This window comes from Grampus griseus (genome assembly GCF_964374135.1).
Source record: "Grampus griseus genome assembly, chromosome: 7".
NCBI lineage: Eukaryota > Metazoa > Chordata > Mammalia > Artiodactyla > Delphinidae > Grampus > Grampus griseus.
This window is the reverse complement of record NC_139001.1, coordinates 38671837-38684989: the sequence shown is the minus strand read 5'-3', so window position 1 is coordinate 38684989 and position 13153 is coordinate 38671837. Positions and strand designations below refer to the sequence as shown.

The 13153-nt window shown below is 41.4% G+C and overlaps 1 protein-coding gene across 2 annotated transcripts in view; it reads right to left on the bottom strand.

The window, feature by feature from the left end:
• The window catches only part of HECW2 (HECT, C2 and WW domain containing E3 ubiquitin protein ligase 2), a gene marked incomplete at both ends in the record, with an annotated part of 244574 nt that overhangs the window by 123295 nt on the left and 108126 nt on the right, over positions 1-13153 (bottom strand). For both annotated transcript variants that reach the window (XM_082657673.1, XM_082657672.1), the window contains 4 exons: positions 3044-3139; positions 4425-5774; positions 6212-6312; positions 11568-11710. In XM_082657673.1, the coding sequence (XP_082513799.1) occupies positions 3044-3139; positions 4425-5774; positions 6212-6312; positions 11568-11710 (1690 nt within the window). The remainder of the gene's footprint in view (positions 1-3043; positions 3140-4424; positions 5775-6211; positions 6313-11567; positions 11711-13153) is intronic.

The following is a 13153-nucleotide window of genomic DNA, read 5'->3' as shown; positions in this document are numbered from 1 at the left end:
AAAGAGATCAAACAGACGTTCAGAGACTAACTTATAACCCTGACACACAGACGACCATGCCATCAGCCATAAGAGTGAAGAGGCATAGCAAGGATACCTCTAAATCCCCTTAGTTGAGTTTGCAAATCTTCAGAGAGAAGCAAACTTTACTAGGTAGTTTCCTCACTGTATGTTAGTACATGGGTATTTTTAAGGCAAATACAAGCTAAAATAACAACAACAATAATAATAAGGAAAAAGAAAAAGAATCCAGAGTGGGGGGGGGGATCATGCTTCAGTAGACTGTCCTGCAGGTGTGTGGATAGTGACCTATACAGAGAGGAAAAGGCACGTCTGAGTCTAATACAGATGCTTAACAGAGCAAATCCATCTGGGCCAAAAGACAGTCGCTAGTACTGTCACTGTCACCACTTTTCTTATACTGGAGGGACCTCCCAGAGAAGGGTCTTGCTAAGTGATCTTCACCTGGAAGAAGAAAGCTGAGCATCTTTTCAGCCTTCTTAGGTCTGCCCTCAAAACACAATATAATGCAGTTTCAGAGAAGCCCCCAAACCCTCTAATTTCAGGTGATTCTTGTGCCTAATAGATAACATACCAAGATATGTCACCACTCTGCCGCTAACCAAACTTTCAGAATTTACATTCATCTACCTACACAACAGTCCCTACCATTCTAACCTTAGATCATGGAGTAGAAAAAAATGTTTGAGACTCTGTCTCAACTTTTACTAGTATGGAATCTTAAACAAGTTACTTAATTTATCTGGGCTTCAATTTCTCCATCTATAAAGTGAAAGAATCAGATTATTTGATTTCTACCCATCAATCTATAAATTATGGATAAGACCTGCTTGACCTACTTCACAAAATTGTTAAAAAGAATTTTTTTAAAAAAGCTAAAAATTCTTTGTAAACTGTAAACCACTATGCAAGTCTGAGGTATTATAATAAATAATGTTAAAAGTATAATCCCTAACCTTAAAATAATTCAGCCAGGTCATTTAAGAGACAGGTCAATCTGCATACTCCAAGTGGATGCCCCTTAGCTGAGCCTCCTGAGAGACAATATATGAATGCAGAATGCCACAGCTCTGAGTTAAGAGGCATGGCCAGAGACAGTAGCAGAGCTGCCCAGTAAGGCAAGGAAGGCAGAGAACTGGTTCGGGCAGGACGTACAACTAGCACAGGCAGCCAAGTGATTAGACTGTCAAAAGATGAGACCGACTGGGAATAGGAGAGGGCAAAGCAGTGTGAGGACAGAGTTGAACAGTAATCAGGTATGCTCAGACCATAATCTGTAATTGGTTCATGATCATGTAAATCTCCAAATCTGCAAATTGCAAGTTGCACAAGAGGGAACAACTCTTAAGAATTCCTCCCCTCGCCGCTGTTCATCAGTTACTCATTAAATTGGATATACTACTAACGTGCTTTTTTTCCTTTTGGATATATTAATTTATTAAAATGAACTGCCAATTGTTTATTTTTTTAAATCCTAAAATTTAGCATTATATCTGTGTAATGCAAATATCAGTGTTTAAACAAATGCATGGAAACAGCACAAATGGTGGTCATAATTTCAGCAGGAAAGTACCTGTCTTTATTAAATACAATCTAGAGACCAAAACTGTGAATCCAACAAAATTCAGAGCAATTGGATGTGGCCAGGAAGATGCCATTTATCCATACACTGATGCAATGCTATGCCTCCTGTCCAGGTGCCTGAAACTCTGATTACTTACTATTAATCCACATACTCATGTAAACAAAGCTCTCCCAGAATTCTCTCCTGGTGTTCCTAATTCATTTTTCTCCAATTATATCTAAATATCACCCAGGAATACTTTTCTTTTCTGCCTCTAATGTTTTCTCCAAGGGTAAACAGTAAGGAAGTTTTCCCCTCCACCTGCTTAAGATGACACAATGGTTAATTAATCTCTTGGATGATTTTTAAAAACTGCTTAAAATATATGTTTCCTATGAGTAACCACCCTCAGCTATCCAAATATATGAACAAGGGGAGGATCTGTGCACAACAGTATTTACAAACGATTAAGTCAATATTTTGACAAACTGTACAAAGCACCATTCAGCTCTTTTGTCAGCACTCACCAAAACTAACTACTCAGCATTTTAGCCCTTTAAATGCATACTGCCCCTGCTCTATGTCCCACCATTTTTAAAACACAGAGGGCCAAAAGCATCCACTTCTTGCCATGATCACATATAAGATGGGCGAATAGAGAAGGTGAACAAGAAGGAAAAGCAGTAAGGCAGAAAGATGTATTTTCCAATGTGTTCTTAAAAACAGTATTTACTGAGCTTTATCACTGTTCTTCAAAATGCTTTGCTCTCACAGAGTAATACTGCTTTAAGGGATTCTAGAAACTTAAATAGAGTTTAAATTACATTCAGACTATGACTGGCCATGGGCATCACTCAGCTCTTGGAGTTCAGGTCGCAATACTTTCCCAGCATTCCTAGTGCTCACCCATCTCTCCTTTAAGTGCTACGTGTTTCTTGAAAGCAAAAAAAAAAAAAAAAGAAATATCTTTCAAATCTCCAGATAATCATCATGGTCCAGAAAATAGTAGACTAATTTCTGAAATTAATAACACTTCTCTGGATATTCCTAAGGAAAAAAACCAGGACCCTGTAGTTAATGATTTAAAATGTTGTAAATGAATAAAAAGCAGTATATTACCTAGAGCTAAGGTTCTTCTAAGAGATTGTACCTATTTGTCTAATAACTGAAAATTCATACTGCCTATGCAAACTTAAAATTTTTTCTATTATACATCCTATTGTCCATAACATCTGGATCTCTTTTACTTTAGAGTATCTACTTTCCCCCAGCTACCCTTTCATTTGGTGGAACTGTGCCAGAGAGGAGTCTTCTGCTAAGCACTTTCCAGACTGTATCTGCTAAATCACGTGGCAGCTCCCAGAACTCTACTTCTGGGGGACTGGGCAACCATCCTTTAGGTCCCGTCACCCTTGAACCCTTTGATCGAGGTGAGCCCTTTAGTTAGCAGGTCCTCACTTGGTGGGAGAGCCTCGTCCACCCTCTGGTACCGGCTAACATCCTGGCGCACTGAAGGCAGTGATCGCAAAGGCTGGTGGCCGTTGGCTTGAGAACCTAGGATTAAAGGTAAACAGTTACCTGAGTATTGTTTTCCCCTTCAGTATCAAAACAGCCTTTGGGAAAAAAAACACCTAACAAAAGTCCTGGGGCTAGTCTCTTATCGCTTTTTCATCTCATTTCCCATATGAGGACCCAGAAACAACAGAAGAGAATGGGAGGTGGATGCTTAGTCAGAAGTGGGTCTTCTAGGGAGATGTCGGTCTGGACCCATTCCTCCCCGTCCCCTGCCTTTTCCCACCCTGGCATCTGTCCTAGTCACGTAGCAATGCTTTAGGGTCACACAATGACTGGAAGATAATGAAAAAAAACAAAAAAACAAAAAACGGTGGAGGAAGAAAAGAAGGATAGGTAGAAAAATAAGTAACAGAATAAGAAAATCATTTCTATTTCTGAGTCTATGCTATTCAGGCATATGAAATTATACTCAGACTTTTTGATGCAGCTATAACAGAACAGTTTAAAGGCATCATTCTACTGAGCCACATTCATTGAGACAGAAAACAAATTTTATGTGTAAATTTGCATCCTCAAACAGTTTGTTTTCAAGTGTCAGAATGCATCACCTAACTTAGTTGACATTTCTTATACTGCAGAAGGCAAAAATATGACATTTGATGCAAACCACATATTAACCTTCTGTTTTGTAGCTTCATGCAATAAGGAGCGAGTTAAGATGTTCCTGAAAACCCTGCAGATAACACTAACGTAGATGCTGCCAGTCTGTTTGGTTTTGTATCTACAAACCCAGGTCCCGCCAGAGATTCATTATGCTTTTTCACACTGCCCAGACAAGAGGACTGAGCCCCAGGCGCACTGAATGTGCCGGCGCGCGGCACGCATCCCAGGCCTCCAGGCCTGTGTGGACCAGGGGTGCCCCCACCCACCGGGCCACCTTTCTAGGCAGAGCAGGTGCCCGCACTGATGCAGAGCCTTGAGGTTCATTATCTAAGTTTAAGACTGTTATCTGACAGGCCTCTTATTCCACCAAAAGAAGATCCATAGGGAGGGTGGGATGGAGACTCAAGAGAGAGGAGATATGGGGATATATGTATACATATAGCTGATTCACTTTGTTATACATCAGAAACTAACACACCATTGTAAAGCAATTATACCCCAATAAAGATGTTAAAAGAAAAAAAAAGCTGTTGAACCCCAAGGAGAAGAATTCAGCTAATATGTGCCCTGCAGTACAATTTCCACTGAGGGCCAAAACCACAAGACTTCTTTCTGAGCAGGTATGCCCGAGCCACGAGCCACGTTGTCTTCTACATCCTACCTCCGGTCGCGCCCTCCTCCTGGGCAGTGGCCCCTTCACAAGCCCCTTGGGCATGCCCCGCATCATGCTCTTCTTGGGGCGGGCTCTCAGTAGCAGCAGCAGCTCCCTCCAGGCTCCCCCTCCGCTGCCAGACCTCCCCCACCTCCTCCTGGTCAGGTGAAGTAGCCGATTCTGCCCCTGGCCCTTCCTCCTCTCCACTGGGCACCTGCACTACAGGTAAAGAACCAGGAGTGCATATGGAACCCTGTGAGCCTTCAGCAGGGCCACTGCTGGTGGGCTCTGCTGCACAGGCTCCATCTTCCTCCTCCTGAGAAGAAAAGGCTGGGGTTTCGGGAAACCGCGCACTCTCAAGAGATGAGCACCGTGTCTCCACCGAGGACAGCTGCGTGGTGACACTCTCATTGCAGGAGCTGTCGGCCCCGTCCAGGTCACTCTCTCCCTCAGGCCTGGTGCTGGCCTCGCTCACGCTCTCTGTCCTGGCGGGGTCACTGGGCTCTGTTTCCGAGGACACCTGGGAAGGCTCAGACCCCTGATCAAGGGACTCCATCTCACTGACGGCTCTTCGGCTTCCTCCTGACGTGTCAGAAGTGCCCGTGTCTGCCCCACTTGTGGGCTGATCTACCTCCTGAGAGCCGCACAACTGAGTGCTCCCCTGGTCAGCACTCGGCTGACACTCCGGGGCATTCTCACTTTCATCAGGGACTGGGCCTGAGGGGAAGGAGCTCTCCGCAAGCTCTGGAAGATTTTCTGGCTTGTCCTCGAAGGAAGCAGCTTCATTGGTGGAGGCTTCCTCATTCTCCACCGTGTTGTCTTCTGGCTTTATCTGAGATGTCAGGCTCCCATCATCAGTTCTTGACGCCCTGCTAAACATTATCAAGCCTCCTTCCTCCTCCAAGGAGGATGGATAACCCAGGTCTTGCTGGAACTCGTGGTCTTCTTCATCTGAGTCGATATGAAGCATTGCATTGAGTCTTGTGTCGGTGGGAAAACTACTCCTTAGTTTCGGAGAGGCTCCCATGGACCTTTCCGAACAAGTAGCTGCACCCGACCTGGAATGGCCATTGTGTTCAATAGCATCTAAATAATCATTGAGTGAATCCTGACGTCCTCTGGGAGGTGAGGTCCTTGAAGAAGTAGAGGTTAATTCTTCTGAGTCTATTTCCAGAGTAGAGCTAGTCCTGAAAGAATGCTTGGGGGTCCCATTAGCACTTTCCTCAGAAACTGGTCCATTGGAACAAACCGTGCTGTCATGATGGCCCCCTGGCATGTCCTCCTCATCAGAAGGGCTTCCTAGGTCTCCATTCACAGTATTGACTCCAAGTATTGTGCCAACAGCTTCTGGAGAAGCATCTGAAGGAGAAAACAGCATTTATAAAAACAAAGTAGTAATAATGAACGAACTTTTAATGTCCTGTTCCTTTGCCACTAATGAGTTCAAAGAATTCAGTCATCCCACTGAGGTCTCTTTACAGTATCACCAACTTGCTAAGAGTTACTATTCACTACTAAACGAGTACATATATCGCTGGTCAGTTTGACATATGAGGTTTACACGTTCACTACTGCCGTAAATTCCACATCCCAGTTTCCAAATGCAGGTAAAACCTAAGAGAGATTTTTTGATAAACAGGCTTTTAAATCTGCTTGGAAAACTTCAGCAGGTAATCATTTGATAGCTATTTTATGTTCAGAACAGGATACAAACAATTCTGTTCAAATGTAAACTGACAACAGAGTAAGATTTAACAAGTTTTTCCTATGGCAATATATTTATACAGGTATCTCACCTTCATGCACAGAAGATGTGACCTCCACTCTGAATTGGAGGTACCCACTCACGTGGTCAGCTGGGAGCCTTCTGCCGAGGTTGTAGCTGAGCATCTGGTCACTGCAAGAGGAGAAATGGTTCCTTCATCTGTACTACTCTGGTGTCAGCCTTCATCTTCTTCCCATAGGCCACCCCCCAAACCCCACATATTTCTCTTGAAACTTGCATATTCACAAGAAAATAAAAGGTCAAAGGCATGTTAAGAGTCAGTGTAATTTTGTTCATTTGTACAAGTGAATACTTATAAACCCAGGGATAAAAGGGAATCTTGTCACAAGGAAAAGTATCAGTAAAGGCTGAAAATGCAATACTGTACAATATTGTTATGATTTTTTTAAAGGGCACTGATTTGCTCTCTCACTGTTAAGAGTGACCAGAGAAAGGGCATTTTAAAAGCCATCAAGGGGCTAAAATTTTGGGTGTTTTCTGACTCAAGTGTAAATGTATAGAAGGTCTGGTTCCTTAGCATTTAGCATGATAGGAGTTAGGTCCTAAAAAGACAGGCACAGGGAATTCCCTGGTGGTCCAGTGATTAGGACTCTGTGCTTCCACTGCAAGGTGCAGAGGTTCCGTCCCTGGTTGGGGAACTAAGATCCCGCATCCTGCATGCTGCACGGCCGGCCAAGCAAAAGAAAAAGAAACAAAAGAGAGAGAGAGGTGCACAGGTAAGGGTTATCACATGGAGGGCACAGTGCTGCTGTATCCTGAAGAACAGGAGCTGGGAGTCAGGAGAGAGCAGCGTGAGAACAGGCCGGGCTCTGACAGCTGTTCCAGCTGTGTGAGAGGCAGAGGGCTGTTGCACCTCCCCTTCCTCACCTGTAAAGTAAGGGGCTCACTGTTGGCCCTCATTATTGGGGGGCCTATCATTGATACTCCAGGCAGCTTGTAAGCCATACTGATGGGACAGTTGGAGAACTGCACTAGCTGTCGGAGTCTCGCTGCCACACTTGGAGGTGTGCTGGAGGGGACCACAACTGGGCCCAGCTCCTGCCCCACCTTGGCTCCAGGCTCAGGCTACCAGCCTCCTCCAGGATGGAGCGGTTGATCTTTTTCAATTCCGTGTTTATTTATCAAAGTCAAATACAATCGCATCATTTCTCTGTATGCAAGCAACTTTCGTTGAGAATCTGATTTATTCTTAATTAAGGAAAATAATCAGAGGGATAGTACCAAATCACACTATCTGTGCTCTCACACTGCCCTCTAATGGCAACTTCAGGAGGAAAACACAAGGCCTCTACCTAATACTTGCACCACTGTACACTTCAGGGCCTCTGGTCAGCTACTGATTATTAATCTCCATAACTATTCTGCTTGTTCTTCTCTACCTCCTTCGTACAATTATAAATAGATGTTATCTGGGATTTTACATTAGCGTGTACACATTTACATGCTAATGTGAAATCCCAGTTCAGCTCTTATGAATTTCTTTGAGTTCGTAGCAAGATTTTCTTAAAATAATGAGATCGTTTCCTTTACTTCTTCCTTTTTCTTCCCTAGAAATGTTGTAATAATTTTTTGATTGATGTTTTTAAAAAGCTTTGTTTCCCCCAATTGAGTGCTTACACTCTGATAAGGGCTTTGCATGCATCATCTCCTTCAATCTTCCCTGTGAGGCAAGTGGTGGCCCTGTTTTCTAAGGCATAGGGAGGGTACGTAACTTGCCCAAGGCCAGGCAACAATTAAGTGACAGAACCAGGATTAGAACACAGATGCATCTGACACAGAAGCCCCTGATCTGCAGTCCCCAGATCAGATCTCATTTTATGCACACTTTCAGTGATTCTTGGCGGCTTTCAGTAGCATGCATTTTAATGATATTTACTCATGGCTCCATCTCAATGCAATCATTATCATAATGTTTTGTCTACTTAATCTGGTATTTAAAAAAATTTTTTTCTGTAAAGGGATATACTGGCATTTTTAACTATTAGACATTACAGGTATGTTAAATGCTTTTACATTAGCGTGTTCGAATAATTCTATAATGACTATAATGACAGCAGGGATGTCTTTTTCTCTTACCACTGTCTTCCAGCATTTAGACAGTGCCTGACACACAGAGATGCTCCACCTTTGTCCACTAATGCATGAACCCAGCAGCAAACTACTGGGACCTACTCTCAACATTACAGTTCCTCATCCACATCTTTGGACATTCAGTCCTGGAATAATAAAACTCTTCATTTCTCTGTTAAAATTAAATTGACTCTCCTCTCCTCCTCTTTGGCCAATAAAAGTAAAGTGTTGGTGTTGATGATAAAAACTTATAAAAGTGATGCATTTTAGCTAGGAAGTAAATGTTCAGTAGGGATTCTAAGAATGGCATCCATCCTTTTGCTCACTATCATATCCCAAATACCCAACACAGTGCTTAACATTTAGTAGACACTATATGTATACACACCCACACATTTGTTGAATAAATTTAACAAATGAGACTCTTTACTTGGAAAAAAGAATTTTAACAGGTGTTAGTGCTATTTTTTACCCAAACTGACAAGATACTCAACTATTCAATCTATCAGTACAGGAAAGCCTCCCTATTTGGAGATTCCAAGTCAAGGGGGTTTCATCCTTTGTGAGTGCCTGTCAAGGGATTCACCTCTTTCTTGTTCTTACTCAGTCTCATCTGATTCATCCTGCCTCTTGCCATGACAGATAATTGTGTACCCTATATTATATATTATTATGATACATCATTATAAAGAATAAGTGCCAAAGAACTCTCACTGTCTGACTGAGACATTCTCTCACTAGTGTAATCACAGCAAATGACAAAGCATGGCACAGTGATGTGCCTTTTGGACAGAATGCAAGCCACTCTCTGAAAAATGTCACATTCAAACCAATGCTCTTAAAATAGGTAATTAGTAAGGACTTCTAGCTCATCCTATAAAACCTCACCGTGTAAAACCTCAGCTATTTCAGAGAGTTGCAGTCTACAAAACACATAAGAAAACTCAGTATTTTTCAAGACGTATCAATTACTTGATAGAAAGTAATAATCAGATCAAAAATAGATTTAGATGCTAACAGCCAATACACTAACATGTAGTATCATATTTATTTAATAAAGCAAATCCCTAAGTATCAGGCAATGCTTTTAATATACTTATGTAGAAACATTTCATAATTCTGATACTTTACGAATTCATGCTGGACTTCCTTCCAGTACATATGGAATCCATGACAGGCAGTACTCTATGTGTCCAGTTCTTTAAAAGACTGAATGAAAAGCCAGCAAGTTAACAGGAGTTTCAAGCACTCAAAATGCTTTCAAGCATTTCCAGTTTCAAGATTTTATTTTTCCTTGATCATTCTTACTGGTATACATAAATTGACACTCTGCCAAGTGTCACAGATATTATATAAATTATATGATTATACTTACAGAAACTAAATTATAAGTATATTTCCAATGAGAGTTAATTCTCACTCTTCGTAATTTTTCATTTTCTATCAATCCTAAAAATAATTTTTAAAAACTTCCCAAAGAATATCTCTACTAGAAGCAATAATTGCTATCCTTAAAAATAACTGCGATTTCCCAGTTTTATCAAATTAAACCAGGCTGCTAGAATTTCAGCCTAATATTTCTACTTCATGTGGTCTGGCTCAACCATTGTCTCTGATGGCCAGAGAATTAGAATCCATTAGAATCTCTTAATTTCATGTTTTGAAGGTGTCTTAGAGATCATTGGTCTAAAGACTTTATTTTTCAGATGAGGAAACTAATGCCTGAAAAAATTGTGACTTGCCAGAATAGAACAGTTAATTAGCTGCAAGGTGAATAGGAATGAGCAACCTTCCTCAGTTAGCTAGACTAGTATTCCATCACTGCCAGTCCTTAGTGTTGCAGAGAAGCTGGGATTCTGGAGCTGACGGATCTGCTCCAATCCCAGCTCCACCCCTGGCTTGCTAGCCTCAGATTTCTCATCTCCAGAATGGGTATAATCACATTATTCACCTCTCAGAGTTGTTGAGAAGATTACATGAGCTAATGAGTGTAATTTACTTAGCTCCTGACATAGAATAGGGTCTCATCATCTTTTTTGTTTACTTTGGTTTACTACTGCTGCTACCACTACTACAACTACTGTTATCACTGATACTGCTGCTACTACCACTACTGTTATCATATGTTCATAATGTCCTCCTAAAATGAAAAAGATGTCCCCCAGTGCCACCTGAGAGCACCAGTGTTACTGGGTTTGCTGGCACTTACCATGTGAAAATATATACACCATTTATATAGTAAGGGATGGAGGCATGTTACGATTTCTTAACTACTTGATTCACAGCTTACAAAAAGTTCACAGAAAGAAAACAGACGTCAAATCACATTTCAAAATTCTCTCAACGGGCTTCCCTGGTGGCAGAGTGGTTAAGAGTCTGCCTGCCAGTGCAGGGGACACGGGTTCGAGCCCTGGTCTGGGGGGATCCCACATGCCGCGGAGCGGCTGGGCCCGTGAGCCACAATTACTGAGCCTGCGCGTCTGGAGCCTGTGCTTCGCAACAAGGGAGGCCGCAATAGTGAGAGGCCCACGCACCGCGATGAAGAGTGGCCCCCGCTTGCCGCAACTAGAGAAAGCCCTCGCACAGAAACGAAGACCCAACACAGCCAAAATAAATAAATAAATAAATTTAAAATTCTCTCAACAAGTAATTTCTAGTTGTCTGAACGAACGTACATGTCTTAGAGCTCCACTATAACACCTTCTCGGAGTCTAGGCTTTGTTTTAAAGGGCCCTAAAATAAGGTGGTTTTGGTGTCTCAGGAATAACATTCTCTGGATGGGGTTAATCAGGATCAGGAGGTGTCAACCTGACACGGAGATCTTGCTTTAGGGAGAGACTTTTATAGCAAGATTTCAATATCTCAAAAACAACTGAGCACTGTGACATTTGACACTGAAATGGTAATAATGGTAGGTACATCGTGGAAAAGATAGATAACCCAAAAAAAGGTATATAATTAAAATAAAGTGCTTTCTGCCCTTCACATTTCAATGAGTATATGAGCACTTTCTTTCTTTCTTTCTTTTTTTTTTTTTTGTGGTACGCGGGCCTCTCACTGTTGTGGCCTCTCCCGCTGCGGAGCACAGGCTCCGGACGCACAGGCTCCGGACGCACAGGCTCAGCGGCCATGGCTCACGGGCCCAGCCGCTCCGCGGCATGGAGCACTTTCCTTTTTAAAAGAATTATGTTACCACTTCTTATCAGTAAGAAAAGTCCTCGGACTTCAAAGTATCATTTCAGTTGCTTCAGTAGGAACTAATCCCAACAAGACCCCTAGGTGTGACGGCTGATTACCCGATGGCTTGTCGCTCCAAAAGCCTCTGGACTGGAATGGTTAGTTTCCCCAGAAAACGCTTGATGATAGGTCGGCTCTTGGCAAATTTGTCTTTAATTTCAATTTCTAAGACATCAGTAAGGAGTGCGAAAAAGGAATATTTCTGAAAACAAAACATAACATGTTGAGTCAAAAAAAGATAAATATGAAATTATGTATATCAGTTTATTATTATAGAAAATAGTATCTCTTAAATCCTAACGACACACAGAGTCCACATTGCCAGAAAAATCTGCAGCTATTGTCAATCCTTTATTCACTCAGAGTCATTAACATTCACAAAGACTAAAAAGCAACAGCTAGGATCTGTATGACAAAGGAAGCCCCTTCGATCATCCAACCCTTCCTGGTTCAACAGTTTTAGGAGATGCTATCAAATATTAAACTATGCACAATACAATTTTAGTGCTCACTACATTTAACGTATCTTTATTCTTTAATACTTAATATCTTGTTATAGAGTGGCTTAGACTTAACTGATACATTTGATTAACAGCAATTTTAATTCCTGATCCCATGGTACTTTCGAAGTTGCACATCATACGTTAAAATACTCCTTCACTTAGTGGTTAAAGTAGGAACATCTAAAGGATATGATAATTTCCCCGGTTTATATTAAAATAAAACAATGCTTAAATGGAAGTTACTTAATTTAAAAGGCACACAGGGACATTTCTTCTGGGACAGAAAAATAAAAGTATGAGGTTAAGATAAGATGTGTTGTTTTTAAGAATGCCATTGGAGAAAACTGGATTGGATATTAATAAGGATATAAAATAAAAATAAAGAGCTTTACTCATTTACAAAGACTTTCACATATATTACAAAGATAAAATTTTCTTTTTAATGATGAGGCTTTCAGGAAAAGTAAGTGATGGAGCCAGGAATCTAACCTGAACCATTTCTCTCCTCCTCTGGCAGTATCCAGGCAACCACAGTGATATGAATAGTGTCAGACAGCTTTACACTTCGGGGTCACTAAATTTATTCAGTCATAACAATTTATTTTCACCAAAGGGCCGTAAAGTTTAGTCATCTTCTTAATGGAAAAAGCACTTGCTTAGAATAAGGGAGCAGAGTTTAAGCACTACTAGCCTCTGAATAGCGAGTTACATAAACATTTTAAGCTTCTGTTTCTTAATCACACAAATGGAGAGATGATAATCTCATCCCTTACACCCCCCCTTATCAGGCTTGTACTGGTAACATGGTTAAAAACATGGTTAAAAGCAATCTACAGATTCAATGCAATCCCTATCAAATTACCAATGGCATTTTTTTATAGAACTAGAACAAAAAATTTTAAAATTTGTATGGAGACACAAAAGACCCTGAATAGCCAAAGCAGTCTTGAGGGAAAAAACGGAGCTGGAGGAATCAAACTCCCTGACTTCAGACTATACTACAAAGCTACAGTAATCAAGACAATATGGTACTGGCACAAAAACAGAAACATAGATCAATGGAACAGGAGAGAAAAGCCCAGAGATAAACCCATGCACCTATGGTCAACTAATCTATGACAAAGGAGGCAAGGATATACAAT